This window comes from Clarias gariepinus, chromosome 27 (genome assembly GCF_024256425.1).
Source record: "Clarias gariepinus isolate MV-2021 ecotype Netherlands chromosome 27, CGAR_prim_01v2, whole genome shotgun sequence".
NCBI lineage: Eukaryota > Metazoa > Chordata > Actinopteri > Siluriformes > Clariidae > Clarias > Clarias gariepinus.
In genome coordinates, this window is record NC_071126.1 from 10,244,218 (window position 1) to 10,261,692 (window position 17,475).

The 17,475-nt window shown below is 41.8% G+C and overlaps 1 protein-coding gene across 2 annotated transcripts in view; it reads left to right on the forward strand.

Annotated features, from left to right (window-relative positions):
- The window catches only part of gmds (GDP-mannose 4,6-dehydratase), a 90,749-nt gene that overhangs the window by 31,109 nt on the left and 42,165 nt on the right, over window positions 1–17,475 (forward strand). For both annotated transcript variants that reach the window (XM_053489485.1, XM_053489486.1), the window contains 3 exons: window positions 4,270–4,462; window positions 5,033–5,137; window positions 11,064–11,191. In XM_053489485.1, coding sequence (XP_053345460.1) covers window positions 4,270–4,462; window positions 5,033–5,137; window positions 11,064–11,191 — 426 coding nt within the window. The remainder of the gene's footprint in view (window positions 1–4,269; window positions 4,463–5,032; window positions 5,138–11,063; window positions 11,192–17,475) is intronic.

A 17,475-nucleotide genomic window follows, 5' to 3' on the forward strand; every position in this document is an offset into this window, starting at 1 on the left:
AAATTTTGCAGAGATTAATTCCTGCACTACAGATGCAGCAAAAAAAGATATTTAAAGACCAATTTTTGTTTTTTACAAGTTCGCACTGGTCAAATCAATTATTTTAAGCCTAAACTGTCTTTGTGCATAAACGACTCTAGCATGAGCAGCGCAGCGCCGCGCAGCGCAGACCAACATCAGTCTCTTACTGCAGCCCGTCACGGTCAGGCTTGTTGCCGTGTTTGTATGTTTATATTGGAGAGAGGCAGTGAATGATGAGGTGAGGTGTCTGGCCTGTCAAGGGGAAAGGAAACGTGAGTAGAAAAAGGGAAAAAGGAGATGTTAGTATCAAATGAAGCATGGATTTAATTGGCTGATGAATTTCTTTGCTGACATGTGGAAGGCTTGAAGTGTAGAGGAGGAGTCCTGATAGAAAGGGAGAGATAGAGAGAAGAAAAAGAGTAATATGTATATGTGTGTGTGTGCTCGTTCACCATGGGACACAAGTCTTTTCCCCATGTTCAGTAAAAACCGCATCGCTGACAGCTCTAATTGAATAGCAGCATGCTCAACAGAACGCAGTATAGTTGTTTACTTTCCAAATAAGTCCTTAATCATTAACAACAACAAACACATTCCTGTGAACCCCTGCAACGGTCATGGCTCGTTGTGGTTGAACATCAGAGCCAGGGATCAGGTGAAGGCAGCGTGCAAAATAACAATTTAGCAATAGTTAGAAGACAAATTCCTGGATTATACAGCCCTTTAATTTTTGCATTGGCTAATATTTACCCGACACTTCTGGAAACCTTCTATTTAACCCCTGTTTGATCGCTAAGCAGAATTAAGAACATTAAAAAAATGTAAAAAAAAAAAATTGGCATTCAGAATTTCCACCTTAAAATTTCAGGCCTACGGGAGTCTCGTGCTTGGCCGCATCGACCCCGGCGTGTGTCCTGCGGGAGAAAGGAAATCTCTGATCTTTGGCGCATTTTCATTTTCAATCTCTCTTTGAACGAGTAGACATCACATAGAAAGTAACAACTTTGCCCTTTTAAAGGTTTTTTTTTCTTTGTTCAGCAGAATCCGGTATTTGAGTCATCGCATTTGAATAACGCACTTCATTTGCTCTGCCTCACTCTGAGAATATCATTTGCATCTAACAGAAACCGAGCTTGCTCCGATTGCCTCACACTCTCTCGGGTGTTGTGAAACACAGGCCAGATTTTCGTGCTGATTATTTAGACTTTTCATAGAAATGAATTTTCTAAAGAGGAAAAAAAAAAACTGCTTAAAAAACTCTGAAACAGTTTAAATTTTGCCAGTTTTTTTTTTCATTATCTTCATTCTGTTCCATCAGTCTAATTAATATTAATGGTACTAGTCTAAGCATGTACACGGCTGATATCAGCACCATCATTCGGCGCCAGTTCTCCAGACTGTCTCGTCGTAACTTTCCCACAGTCACCATAGCCGCGTCGCTGCAGTGACCACTCCAGGCCGATCGCCAGGCAACATGGCCGAGCGAGTGTGTAAACAGGTCGACCCAGAGTCAGCGGGATGATGTCAGCTTTCTGTGGCTGCACCGTTTCTTTATACTCGCCCTTTTCTGGATCGTCTTTGCTGTTTCAGCTCTCGCTCTCACCCACACACACACCAGTTTTCTACAAAGTACACCAAAGTATTTGACTCTAGTTTCCATCTCGCGCTAATCAGCTGTCAGGGCTTTGCAGCTTTCTCATGGTGGCGTGCTAGATACACGCTCTCAGGCTCCGGGTTCTGATCATCCTCCCACTGCTGCCGCGTTCTTGTCTCGATGGAACGCCATGTGGAGGCGTGTAAACGAAAGGAGTGTGCCGATGTTGAGAAGAAGAGCCATATTTAGCCGCTTTTAGCTCATGTCAGTTTTTCTCTCACTTAGTCATCATTCTCATCTGGCAGTGGCTTTTGGGTTCCCCCATCATGTGTGGGGACGATCCGGTCTGAGCTCGCTATGCGCGCTTGCTGTAACAGCTGTCCTCTAACCGATTACACAGTGTTGCAGACTGCCGCGTCATAAGCGTTAAGTTCTACGGATAGAAATGTTAACGCTGAGACGTATCTTCAAGGAAAAGGCCGGCATATTTAAACTCATTGTTTTTAGCGCTCTTTTCATGTTGACTTAAAATAAGTTGTTTGTTAGTGTTTCCTCCGATCCATGTGACGTCACCGACCATTTTTTTTCCGAACTGCTCGCTCACGCACCGTTGGGAGCGGCGTAACACACTCAGAGGAACAGCGCTATCCGCTCCCTCCACCTGCGCTAGCTCACAGACGCCCCTGATTGGCTAGTAGTGCCGTCATTAATGTGGGAGCACTAAGTACCTCTCATCCCTCCCCCCGAGAGAGCTCAGCCAATCAGCCCTCTTTTTAGGCCTCCGGCTGTGAGAGGTTACAGCATCACCCAGGGATCAAATCAGCGATCTCTGGATGATAGGGCGAGAACTTTATCACTGCGCCACTCGGAGGCCTAAGATGAGGGGCTTTCAAGTCAAACTGGGACTTTTGGTGCGGAACAACAAAATGAGACAGAGATATGAAAGTAAAAACTTCCTTTATTATCCTCAGTTATACTAATGCACTTCTCATTACACAATCAAAGATTCCCTGCTTCATATCTGAAACACTGGCCTCCCAGGAACTCCTTTAATTACCCAAACAATGAGAAAAGGCTTGGAGCAAGGTCAGGACCGTATGGGGGATGTGGCAATGACGCCCAGTCGAGTTCCTATAATATCAAGTGTTGTTGGTGAATGATTCGGTCTGTGGGAACTGTACGCACCAGCATCTCTTCACAAGTTGGTGACATGTTATGTACATTTTCAAGGAACAGGCATTTCACTTGCCGAATGTTTACAGAAATGACTGCAGTAGGCTTTGAACCTTCATTAATGACAAATGTCTTCACAAGTCCTTTTCATCAACACCCTTCGTAAAACATCCGTCACTCCACAAAAACCAGGCCTAATGATAAACATATTTTGAAAAAAAAAACATTGTTATATGAAGCAGAAAACTGCTGAACAGTAGACAGATGAGAAGCTGCTTTCTCATTAACTTTTTCTTATTGACATGGTTGGTGTGGGGGTGTGCTTTCAGCTGCTCCTTGGCACAAACTTGGAGGTTTGGGCACTGGCTGGGAATCGAACCCGGTCCTTCCACAAATTGCATCCATTGTTTGAAATGAATGAATGGTTGCACAAACATGAACAACACATAACGTAGACGGCGTGAGCAAAGACATATCAATGTTCACATTCAGAGGACAGATGAGTCCACATTAGCAAATCACTTGTAAACCATCATCAAATACAAATCTGATCTGACCAAAACATCGGAATTGAACAATGTGGCTGTAGCGTGAGTGAGAACTGGAACTAGCTTGGCGGAATGCACTGATTGCCTCTAGGGGGTGCGCAAGGCAAAACATTCTAATAGCAGAAATAAAATATAACATGCAGCAAATAACATCTAAAATCCTCTATTTAAGGTGTTTTTGTTTGCTTGCTTGCTTATAAAAGTAATCTAATACTTTAGTGTACTATGGTCTAATGAATACATAACTGGTTGAGCGGATTGCTTAATGTGACATGCGTTCGGGTGTGTTGTCTCTCTTAATTGAGTTTGTTAGTCTTTGACTGTTTTTATGAATACAAAGGGTAATGCATTGTTCATGTGTTTGAGTAAACACGATGCAAATATTTTAATATCACTGTTAATTTTCATGTGTATTTCCCTCTTTGTCTCAGAACCTGTGTGTGTGTGTCTCACCCTTACTCTGGCTGGTGCGAATTTAATATAATCTGTGAATGCATTTTAATATCAATGCATTTTATCCCTAACAATTTTATAACCATTGCAATAATTCTGCATTCTTTTCCGTGTGACTAAACATTACATTTGAGGCCGGCATGCAGCTGCAAATGTACTATGGAGGGGTTTGGGGTAGGGTGTAAAAGGGAGTGTCTGAACACTGCTCTAGTGGGCGTTCCACATCATTACACAAAACTATAATTGGAAAAAAAGTATAATATAATAAAAGTTCATTAATAAAATGAAAAGTTGTATTTATTAGTAAATGAATAATATTAAATAAATAACACACTGAGTGTGATGCAGTTATTTGAAAATAATCCAATATTTTACATCCGCATTACGACACCACCGCGTTTGGATTAGTTGAATTATGTTCTTTTGTATTTAACAATATTTGTGACGAAGGAGTTGTGCGTGTCTGTATGTTTCTATTAGATTTCCTTTGACCTGGCAGAGTACACTGCAGACGTCGACGGCGTCGGGACACTGCGCTTGTTGGACGCAATAAAGACATGCGGTTTGACCGACAACGTGCGTTTCTATCAGGCCTCCACCAGCGAGCTGTACGGGAAAGTGCAGGAGATCCCACAGAAAGAGACCACGCCGTTCTACCCTCGCTCACCTTATGGTACCCACACACACTAATTCACTCACTGACAAGCGTCTTCCTTAATCCAAATCCATGTCTTTAGATGAAGACACATTCGTACAAGTTGCCTTTAAAGAGGAAAAAAAAAAAAGTGGAACAAAGCTAAGCTGCTTTGATTTGCTAAGGGATGGAGATCATTTCCAGGCCAGAAAAACATAAAAAAGAAGCAACTGCACAGATGTGTTGCATGCCTTGTTGCTGCTCGTGTTTTTTTTCTTTTGAGATTATATGAGAGCTACGGGACTTCTAAACTACACCTTTAAAACGCCCGTCACTCCACAGGTCGTAACAAATGATTCAAAAGTATCATTTTAAAGCCATGATGAAGCATCTTCGTTGACTTTTAAACTAAACGCCATGGTTTCGCTCCAGCACTGTGGAATATTTCAACAAGGCAACCTATATCTCATTTTAAAGTCGATCAATATATCTTAGAAAGTCATACAGCATGTGTAAACTGTTACAAGTTCTGTTCCAATTTCACCTCAGTTGACCTTGTCATTGTATTGTCTATACTCTCATTAACTTGTTTGTGTATGTGTGTGTCAGGTGCTGCAAAGCTATACGCGTACTGGATAGTAGTGAACTTCAGGGAGGCGTATAATCTGTTCGCTGTGAATGGAATTCTCTTCAATCATGAAAGCCCTCGAAGAGGTGAGATCACAGGACACACACACACGGGCAGTAATTGCTTTAAGAGGGTGTGTGATGAATGGTGATGTACGGTTTGCTGTAAAGAGCAGTACCTCCCACCATGCACACACACACACACGCGTGCGCACATACATACACACACACACACACACGCGTGCGCACATACATACACACACACACACACGCGCGTGCGCACATACATACACACACACACACACACGCGTGCGCACATACATACACACACACACACACACGCGTGCGCACATACATACACACACACACACACGCGCGTGCGCACATACATACACACACACACACACACGCGCACATACATACACACACACACGCGCGCACATACATACACACACACATGCATACATGCACAGACCTTGAGAAAGGGTGGGGTGCTATAAGGGCTCTGACCTCATGCTCTAGTTTTAGGGTTTTGTGTGACAAATATGTTCTTGGGTTGTTTTCCTGGAATCTATTTGCTGCAAGCAGTAAACACAGGGTCAGAGAGAATGACGGGGGAAGAGAAAGATGGAGAGACACGGAGGAGCAGAGAGAGACTTTACAAGACAGACATACATGTAGTGAGAGATGTATGGAGCGACAGATACAGGGATTGAGAGAGTGATGCAGCAGGAGATAGGCAGATATGTACATAAAGGGAGGGAGTTAAATGAAGGGGGGATATGGAAAGAAAAACAAACAGATACAGCGAGGGACGGACAGTGATACAGCGAGGGACGGACAGTGATACAGCGAGGGACGGACAGTGATACAGCGAGGGACGGGCAGAGTGATAGAGCGAGGGACGGACAGAGTGATAGAGCGAGGGACGGACAGAGTGATAGAGCGAGCGACGGACAGAGTGATAGAGCGAGCGACGGACAGAGTGATAGAGCGAGGGACGGACGGACAGATACAGCGAGGGACGGACGGACAGATACAGCGAGGGACGGACGGACAGATACAGCGAGGGACGGACGGACAGATACAGCGAGGGACGGACGGACAGATAGACAGTCAGATAAACAGATATAGTAAGGAACAGACAGAAACGGAATGAGAGAGAAAGAAATGGGGGTGATACAGTATGTACATAAAGGGAAGGAGGGGAGAGAGAAAGACTGAGGAGAAGAGAAAGACATATATATCGAGAGACAGACATATATATCGAGAGACAGACATATATATCGAGAGACAGACATATATATCGAGAGACAGACATATATATCAAGAGACAGATACAGCAAGAGACAGACTAAGACAGAAATAGCGAGAGACAGACACCGACGTTTACAGCGAGAGGCAGACACCGAAGTTTACAGCGAGAGGCAGACACCGACGTTTACAGCGAGAGGCAGACACCGACGTTTACAGCGAGAGGCAGACACCGACGTTTACAGCGAGAGGCAGACACCGACGTTTACAGCGAGAGGCGGACACCGACGTTTACAGCGAGAGGCGGACACCGACGTTTACAGCGAGAGGCGGACACCGACGTTTACAGCGAGAGGCGGACACCGACGTTTACAGCGAGAGGCGGACACCGACGTTCACAGCGAGACGCGGACGTTCACAGCGAGACGCGGACGGTCACAGCGAGCGAGAGACGGACGGACGGACGGACGGGCACAGCGAGCGAGGGACGGACGGGCACAGCGAGCGAGGGACGGACGGGCACAGCGAGCGAGGGACGGACGGGCACAGCGAGCGAGGGACGGACGGACGGACGGGCACAGCGAGCGAGGGACGGACGGACGGGCACAGCGAGGGACGGACGGACGGACGGGCACAGCGAGAGACAGACGGGAACAGTGAGAGACGGGCAGTGAGAGAGAGTAGGAGTAGATATATACAGTACATAAAGCGAGGGAGGGAAGGAGGGAGAGAGAGGGAAAAGTGTATGTGTAGGCCAGAGGGAGGGGACAGATCTGGGTTAATTTCCTGTCCAGCATGAGGCAGACATTCATTCCAGCAGCAGATCTGAGAGTTAGATCTGTTTGGAACTCTGTTTTACATTTTAACTCCTTCAGGTTAAACACTCTTCTGTTGGCCATAATGAGCACACACATAATGAACACACATACACATACACATATACATATATATATATATATATATATATATATATATATTGTGTGGGACAGACCGACAGATGTAGCGAGAGACAGCCTAAAAAAGTCTAAATATGACATTACTGCTTGGGTGGGAATTAAAAGTGACACAAAACACCTATGTGATATGACTGGCTTATAGACTGTCGGAGCTCTCCTTTCTGCTGTTATTTTAGATAAAAGGTATTCCAGTGCATAATATGGAGATTCTCATGTAACATCCAAATCACTCAACGTGATATTTTACAGAATGTAGAGTGTCAGTAAGACATGACTTTATACACTGGGAAACAAGAGGTTAAAAAACTCTTATTTTGTTCGGCATGTAAATGTCCTAAAATATCAAACAAAATACTATTGTCCAGTCACCTACCTGTCATGAAAAAGTGCATGTAAAACAACAATCATGGAATATCAAGATACTGATATTAGAAATGCAAACAACTTGCTAAGGCAAAATTAAAGGAAACAATATTAAAAGAAGCAGTTTATAAATACATCAGGCAGCTGATGGTGACAAAAATTATTTTTTTTTAAATGGTAGATCTAAACGAAGCGATAGACCAAGTGATACACAGTATAAAATAATCCATAATCGGGATTGACCCAATTCCAACTACATGGGTGTGTCAGAGTAAGAATGGAAGTGCATGAAATGATGCTCTCATTGTGGCCACTGTACAAGCCTCTGGAGGCAGTGTTGTGAACTGGGGTTGCTTCATTTGGTCAGGTCTAGGTTCAGCAAACATTATGTGGCAATAAAAAGAATTTAAATTTAAATTTTCTTTTAAAGTCAGCTGATGACCCGATGTCAACTGATGAGTGGACTAAATGGTCGGGGTATCACATTAATGGAGTTTTTCTTCCTTCACGGCACGTCCATACTGTAAAACTCTAATTGCCAAAAAAGTGGTTCTGGGAGCATAATGCTTATTTGTCAAACTCAAATGATTTAGATCATCAAGCTAATTTTAATATTAATCAAAGATAACCTGAAGGTTTTGGAGTGGCATAGTCAAAGTCCAGACAGAAATCAGATTGAGATGCTGTGGCTTGACCTTAAACAGGCCATTTATGCTCGAAAACCCAACAGTGTGTCTGAATTAAAATGATTCTGCAAAGTCGAGTGGGCCAAAATTCCTCCACAGCGATGTGAAAGACTAATTGCCAAGGATGGCACAACAAGTTTTTAGGTTTAGGGAGCAAATACTTTTTCACATAGGGCCAGGCAGGATCTTTTCAATCATCATTTTAAAAAAAGGTGTCAAATATCCAAAAAAAAAAAAAAAAATCTGGAAGGGGCAAATACTTTTTACCGCACTGTATAAAATCTTAAAACTGAAATTAATGAGGACTGAAGCACTGGTACACGAGATACACTCAGAACTGTGTACAGCCCCATTACCACTATTAAGAAGTTGAAGTGCTTAAAATTATTTTGCTGTTCTGTAGTGAGAACAGTTGGAGTGTGTGTGTGTGTGTGTGTGTGTGTGTATGTGTGTATGTGTGTGTGCCTCATGTTGACAACTTTTGTCACTGAAGCTTTGTTTTCTCGTGAAAACTTGCTTTTGATGAAAGAGGAACACTTTAAAGAACTGGAGCTCTTCAGCTGAGGGACCAGCAGCTGTATGAATGTCTTTAAGTTCTCAGCTGTCCAGCCTGCACAAAGCCGAACACGTCTCCTACACTCTGTCTCACACACCTGTGTTTGTGTTAACCTTGTTGGCACAGTAACCAAGGAGGCGAATGACAGAGATGCTGCTTTAGTGTTCAAAATGAAGTGTCACTCGTCACATTCTTACACACACACACACACACACACACACACACACAGACTCGATCTTTGGCTGCAAAAGTAGACCGAATGTTGCTAGTTAACACCTTCCATATTTGTGTGACAGGACTTTAATAGCAGCTAAAAAAAGTATTAAAAAGCCTGTGTTCAGACAGAGAGAGACACATAGATTTCAAAACAGCTTGCTTTTCCTACGGGTTGTGTTTTTTTCTGCTCTCTTACTTGCACACACCTGCAGACAGCCCTTTTTTTTTCCCTTTTTTTTTTTTTGGGTGCCCCTGAGCAGAGAGGCTTTACCCAGGCAGATCCCAGGCTGCGGTCAGCTTTTTACGTCTTTGCTCCTCTTCACGACTCCCCTCACACACATAATTGCACACCAGCTGGAAACGTGAGCCAGCGCGTGGAGACGGCCAGTCGTAGCCTTTCGAAAGCATGCAAATACGCACACAGCAAACCCATTATAGCCGCGTCCACGTCGATCGCCAAGCATGGGAGATGTAATCAGATCTGCAGGCACTGTGTTTAGATTGCTAAGCTTTGAGCTGCCTGTCCCATTCATGCCAAGCGCCGACACCTGACCGTGTGCGTAGCGGTGCGTACTGAAGGAGCGCTTTGTAATGGAACACAGTGCCTTTAGGGGGACACTATTAAACTTCCCTCAATGTATTCCTGTGTGTGCTTACATAAATGTTTCAACACACTTTAGACTACTGTGGCACAGACAAGGAACAAAGCGACATTTGAATTTAGATTCTCCATGGCTCGAATGTTTCCTCGGACCGATCCTATGGCACATGTGGTCTGATATATTTCTTCATAGTGGCATTATGGTAGGGTTTTTGCCTGGCATGTGGAAGGCCCGGGTTTGATTCCCAGCCTGTGCCCAAACCCCAGCCACTGAATGTAGTGCCAGTCCCAAAATGGATCAAATGGTGGGAGGCTTGCGTCAGGAAGGGCATCTGGCATTAAACCTGTGCCGAAAGAACAGCATTAAAAATTGACATTCAGCAATAGAAAAGAAACAGGGCTTTGGGTGAATTTTATAGCTTGCGTATATTATGCTATATATATATATATATATATATATATATATATATATATATATATATATATATATATAGTGATAATGCTGAAAGTTTATGTTTATTAAGTAAAAAGAAATTTATGTTTGCACATACACTTCCATTCGCACTTTTACTTACAGTTGGTCTCTATATGAAGTTCTATTAGGCCAGAGTGTTAAAATGCTCTAGCACGGGACGTTTTCTCCTCTCGTGGTTTCCATGTATGAATTGGGGTTGTGTACCCAGCTCAACAGGAGATGGATGCACCAAAATCGACTCGCACAAACACGTTTCCACGTGCACACGCATGTCCACGCGCACACGCATAATAAAGAGCGTTTAAAGGAAGTCCCGCGGTTATAGTAGCTTGCTTATTGAACGTGCATGCTATTGGACTTGTTTACTGCGAGCGTAACCCGAGCCCGAGCCCCCATGTTCCTCTCCTGCAGCTGTGGTGGAGTGGAGTTACTGACTGCATTACAGCTCCAACCTCTGTCTGCTTTTAAACGCAGCCCAGCCCAGCAGGTCCCTTCGTGCGTCCAAGGTTTCCCACAGATCTGAGCACGTATGTGTGTGTGTTTCTCTGGCAGCTTTGCAGGACGCTGGAGCTGCTCTCTCTGCCTCCGGGGTGGTCCACTGACTAGACAAGACTCTCATTTTATGCCCGTGTGCGTCTGTGTTTGTGTGCGCGACTAAATGACTGACTGACTGACTGACTGACTGACACACTGTGGGATTTATTTTGGCTCGGCAACTGAGATTTATCCTGACATTCTGTATTGGGGTGGAAGAAAAGACAGGAGAGTGAAACGGAGAAGGAGAGAAGGAGAAAATAAGTTAAAGATACGCAAAATAGGGGGAAAAGGATGTCGGATATGATGTTTATTGAAACTGAATTGAGACTGTATAAATAGTAGCGTGTGTGTATGTGTGGTGTTTTGCAGGCTCTAACTTTGTGACACGGAAAATCAGCCGTTCAGTGGCAAAGATCCACCTCGGCCAATTAGAGTGCTTCAGTCTGGGTAATCTGGACTCTAAGAGAGACTGGGGCCATGCCAGAGACTATGTGGAGGTACACATACACACATACACACACACATACACACACGTACACACACTTACAGTTTAACTTTCTGTCCATCTTACAGCTCTGTTACATGTTTGAATACACATATTCATACTCTTACATACAAGCTTTTAAAAAAAAAATATATATATATATATATATATATATATATATATATATTTAAAAAAATATATTTTAAAGATTAACAATATATATCAATTATGTATATGTTTTAGAATTTAAAACGAGTTCCATCACCCCAAAATCAATTAATCTTTTTACCAATAAAAAAGGTCACAAAGCTTGTTTACCGATTATTATTTTTGAATGTAGCTTTAGTTTCTTAATGAGAAGGCCAAAGGCCCTGCGAGAAACCAAACTACAAATCCATGTCTTCGAAGGAATCTGTATCATTACAGAAACGTAAAGGCAAAGATTTAAACCGTTAGTCTCAGTAAAGCCGTGTTTGATTTCCAAATTTGCTCCTGTAATTTAACCCCGAGCTACGACGATCATGTGGCCAACATCAAAGCTTTATACCCAGCAGATTAACACTGTGCAAACAAGCTCTACAAATCATTACACACTCACTTTCAGCTGTCTCGAACACATTCATCCATGACACACTGTTTTTTCTTGACATGGACAAACTACATACTGTACAAAAAGCATTAAACAGCGAAGCCTGAATCGTGCTTCTCCTTAAACACATAATATACAGTCAAAGATCCCAATTTTTTTAAACTGATTTATTTTCTACATTCTAGAACAATACTGGATTTTGTTTTTTAACTATGAAATAACGCACATGACATTAGATTATTACGTAACATCACCGGTTAATTATTTTAAGACATGAAGGCCAGTTGCTCTGGAATAGTTCAAGACCTGTATTGTCGAGTGCATTTGAAAAACCCACTAAGTACCATGATGAAACTGTCACTTATGAAGACCGTCCCAGGAAAGCAAGACCGAAACTTCCCTCTTCTGCAGACACATCTCAACATCAACTGTGCAGAGATTGCATATTAGGGACGCCTTCAGTATTGCAGAAAATCAGGAAAGATGATAGAATTAAAACGTACGTTCAAACTTTTGACTGGTAAACTAAAGTTTTTGTCTCTTTTCTAATCAACGATTTAGTATTACAATAAAATGTAACATATTGTGGACAACATTTCAGGCAAAAAACGGTCTCCAGAATTTTTTTTAGCTAATTTATACACTAAACTGAACGAAATTTACCTGAGACTATTTTTTAAATACTCACTTACTAAATACTCGCTTTCTTTAGTTTAGTTTAGTTACTGTTCACTACTTAGAAAATTTAAATAGTGTTTTAAAGCTATGATTTTCCTAAAATATAATTTCCATGTCTCTAAAACATTTGCGTTATATACACTGCATTTTACTACAGGTTCTATTAAACATCATGTACAAACAGGTTTTTATTTTTTTTTAAGCAAATGTGTAAGGAATTAGGTAAACTAAAGGCTACTGTATGTCATTTCAGTTTTGTTTTTTAACTTTATTAAATGAAACAACATTGTAGCATTTACTGGAATGATTATTATTATTATTATTATTATTATTATTATTATTATTATTATCACTATCAATACAAATCTTATTGAACCACCCCTAAGTTTTTCATCTTTTGCTTATAAAGAGCCAGTCGTTCTTGTATTTATTTATTTTTTTTTATGTAGTCTTGAGAATCATTCTCCAGACGTTTTCGGTTTAGTTCCTGTACCTAACCAGTTTTCGAGGATTGTACTTTTCATGTGTTAAGCCACACAGTGACCTATGAATCATTCAAGTAAAAAAAAAGCATAAAAGTATTTCAAAAAAACGTAACGTAAGCTAACATGAGGCATTGAGACCAGTGAGAAACCAGTGAGAAACAGGTGCAGACGCCGACAGATGATCAGGCCGGTGATTAGTAAACTGGTGATGCTGAATGCTTAGTGGTCGAGAGGGGAAATGAGGTTGCTACATAAACAACCAGTTTCTAAATGATATCTTTAGGGCCTGTGTAGTCTGTTACAAGAAAACCTTTCTATACAAGAAAAACTGTTCCTATTTCTTCACTTTAATCTACATCATTTAATTAAACTTAATTTATGAAAAAAAATACATATTTACATACATATTGCTTTGTATTTGTCTCATATTTCCTTACCATGCCTTATAGCTTAAATATACGTACATGTATACAGTAAGTATCATCACACTCCTAATACTGTATAATGCTTGTTTTAGAAACACTTTATTTTAAATGCAGTTAAATGTACAGAGATTGTTCCTTTCTCTTAAAAGTTTTATTTATTTATTTTTTAATCTGGATAAACAGTTTTCGTAGTTTATTCATACATCTTCAGTAAGCGCTTTATCCTGATAAAGGATCCGGAGTCGATCCCAGTATAACACTGAGTATGTAGCAGGCTTACCCTCTGGATAGGACACGAGAGCACCATGCACGCACAAACAAACATTCATATCCTCCGTCACAGCTGTATTGGATTTCAGACAGTTTTTCCGAGGTGGAATGAAACCAGATGGCCCAGAGGAAACCCACACAGATACAAGGAGAACATGTGAATCAGGCAGTCCACTCTGGAGCTGTGAGGTGGCAGGAATGCCTGCTACTCATTCATAAACCCGAGAGCAGGGTTGTCTGATCGAGGCGATGCGGATGATCTCGTGCTAATTTTGTTTATAGCTTTCATTTACTGATGAAATGGCCGTGATGTCAAACACAGGCTCACTGCGGCATTCTCCACGCTTGATATAATGTTTAACCATGCTAATTTTCTCATCTGGGTTTTGCTACATTTTCTTTTTCGTGCAGAGTGGTTTTACTCCATGTCAAATTGAATGTGAGAGCTCTGGGCTTCAGCACAACCGTGTGTGTGTGTGTGGGGCGGGGGGGGTAGCCTTTAAAGAAAATGGAGGTGTTTTGTACTAGTGACTCTGTGTGAGATCTGTGAAGTCCTCTGAGTCACACAGTTCTAAAATAGCAGCTGTGGAAAGTGCAGCTTTATTGTCAAAGTAACAATAATTGTGTATGTGGAAGTGAAGTGTGTGTGCACATTTTAAAAATGAAAGAAAGCAGAGAGTGCTTTTCTGTTTGGGAGAAAGGTGTGTGGGTATTAAAGAGAGAGAGAGAGAGCAGTTTGTGCACGAATGCATGTATAGTTTTGATCGGTGTGTGTTTATATTGTTTTCTGTTAAATTTCAAGAACTTTAGAGAAACACCTGACTCAGAAATAAAGTTAAGAGACACATTTTCTGCATGGTAGCATGAGCCTTTTAGCATCTTTTCTCAATGCTGCAGCTCTTGCAGTGAAGCGACATCCATGACATGTTGTACTGTTGTTAGAGGAGTTGGTGAAATAATAAAACTCCATCAGGGGAACACTAACATTAGCCTGGAACTGGAGCTGTCGCAGTGGAATTGTTGGCTAGAGCAAACATTCCGGGGTTAAATAATGCCGCAGAGAAACTTGAATGATGATGCCGCATTGATACGAATATTCTTTTTTTCCCCACTTTTTCAAGCCGAGGTCTATAAGCGAAGGAGATCATACAAAAACCCTGACAAAACTCCATTAAACCATAAACAGGGATCCCGAAAGTGTCATTAAACTATTAACGGCAGAAGGCTCAGATATAAATGGCTGTTAAAATAATGCATGTTGCATTCAAAGTCATATCCATCCATCCAGCCAATTATCCATATATCTCTTAGACACTTTGCTTTGTGTGCATCTGTTGTGGTTCCTTGAAGAAGTGTGCATGGGACTTAGATGGAGTTTGATGTTTTTAAAGGGTGGAGAGGTTAGCGTAGAGGGTTTGGGGGGTTTAGAATCCAGTGGCCAACATCCAACAGGGGAAATAAACACAGCTGCAAGCTGAGACCACCTTATGCTCCGTGTGTATGTGTCTGTGTGTGTGTGTGAGAGAGAGAGAGACAGAGAGACAGAGAGAGACAGAGAAAAAGAGCAGGTTTGTGCCACTGTCAGAGCCAAAGCATCCCATTTACGATAAGAACATGTCAGTGGTGACATTCTGGGAACATCTGGCAGGTCTTTGTTCTGAAAAGTGCTTTAACGTGTTTTTTTTTTTTTTTTTTTTTTCCTTGAGAAGCGAAAAAGAGTCGAAAGACTTCTTTTCTAATGCCATGGTTTAGGTGTGGCCATGGTGATTTGGCAAAAAAAAAGATAGCACTCCACATCTGTGTGTCCTGTCCTCTCATTTTTGGAGTTCTTTTAGCACACTTTAGCCTTACTAAGGAGAAACACATGTATATACACTGCTCTGTTGTTCCATGGGGGATGATTTACTTGCGTGCTTTGTGTCCACTTGTCCCCTAAGAGGGAAAAGTCTCTATAAATTAAGACGCATCCACATGGCACGAGTCCTCCCTGAACGCTTTGATGAGGATGAAAATACCCAATTTTATTTATATGCTATGATTGGTAGACCTCACTCCAGTAAAACACCTGCGGGAGATTTTGGAGCGATGTGTAAAATAGATCGATTCATCCACATCATCAGAACACCAGCAGAGGGAATACCTTTAGTGCTCACAGTTCCAGACACGTGTGGAGTCTCTGCTGTTTATGGTGCTCTGCAGCTGTTGATGCTAGGACACCTTAATTGTTTACAGTGTTGTCTTTTTCCTGTAACCATCGTGACCATTCGCACTAGATAACATTAAGGTTTACTTTTGATTCAGCAAGCTGTTTCGTCCACAACGACGTTAAAACTTTGTCCACGTTGGAACTAAGTGCTCTTTATATTTTGTGTAATTTATCAATGCATGCCCATAGTCTTATTTTAACCAGTCCTTATTTTAAACCAAAGCTCAAACAGGACTTTTATTCTTTTGCAGTAAAATAATTTATTATAATTTTTTTTATAATGAGTGTTTTGCCTGGAAGGTCATACTTAATCCAGTGTTACAAGGCCCCGATTATTCGAATGGAAAGGTGTGTCGAGGCCGCTGCCATGTCTGCATGTTGGAGATTGAGATGGCTGTCCACATCCAGCTTGTCTGGTTGGGTTCGGATTTCATTCTCTAAAAACGTATTAGACTTTTTCCCATTCCAAGTATTTTGGCCTGCGATCCCAACTACATTATTCCCCCCCCACCTCCCAATACTCTGGTTTTCCTGCCTGCTTTTATTACTTTATGCATATTTTGTACCTGGCATGCTGGAGTCACTCAAGTTGTTTGGCTTTGTCTGCTGCTTTACAGCACGTGTAAGAGAGAGCGAGTGCAAGTGAGGTGAAGCAGCCGTGGCACTCTGGTTCAGGTCGGGATTTCAGACAAAATGTAATCTGATTTGGATTGGAGATTTAGCGCAGTGGTTCTAGTCCGACTAGTCCGGACTGAATGTTCTTGCGGCTGTAGTCGGGTTACGGTTAATGTTTCAAGCTTGATTGACACTTGAAGGTACAGTATAGGGCTTCGCGTAAATTTTGTATTTTTATTTTTTTTTATTAAAATGGTTTTCACATTGTGCAGGATAAATGTATATTACTTCAAGCCTTTGCATCGGGAGTTTTTAAACTATTCCGTAGCCAGTGACTCCTTTAACTGTGAAATAAATTCCATACAACCCAATGGCGCAGATTCCAACTATTATATTATATTTTAGATTTATTAGATTTAAAGACATATTAGACTACACTATACTGACAGCACTTAATGTCAAAGCTGGACATGTTTCAGCCATGGATCAGTCAAACAGGTTAAGATATGCTTCACTGAATCCTGGGGTCTCTGGATCTTACTTGCCAGTTCTCTCTCATTCTCTGTATAGCTTTCCCCATTTAGGGTTGGGGGCGGGGGGGGGGTCGGAATGCGGACACGAGACATAAGGCAGGGTACACCCTGTGCCAATCCACACAAGCACACAATTAGTAGTTACACACTACACACCAGTTAGCTTACTCGTTATGTCTTTGGGAGAAAACCGGAGTTTAAAAATGTATTTAACGCTGAGCACGTAACTTACTGAAGCACACAACTGCCTTAACCATACTTAGAACACTTGCATTAGCTTGTAAGTTCAAAATCAAACACAAATAAAATATTTAAAATCTCTGGCGAGACAGTAACTTGTACAGTATCTGTCGATTATTTTTGAGATTGCTTGGTTGACTCGTAGCTGCGACTAGTGCTACCTGCGATACAGTATGGCACTGCATAAGAAACCCCGGAAAGGATCAAAATTCGAAGTAGAGTTTCTGCTGACTGTGTATCGCTTTTACAACATTGT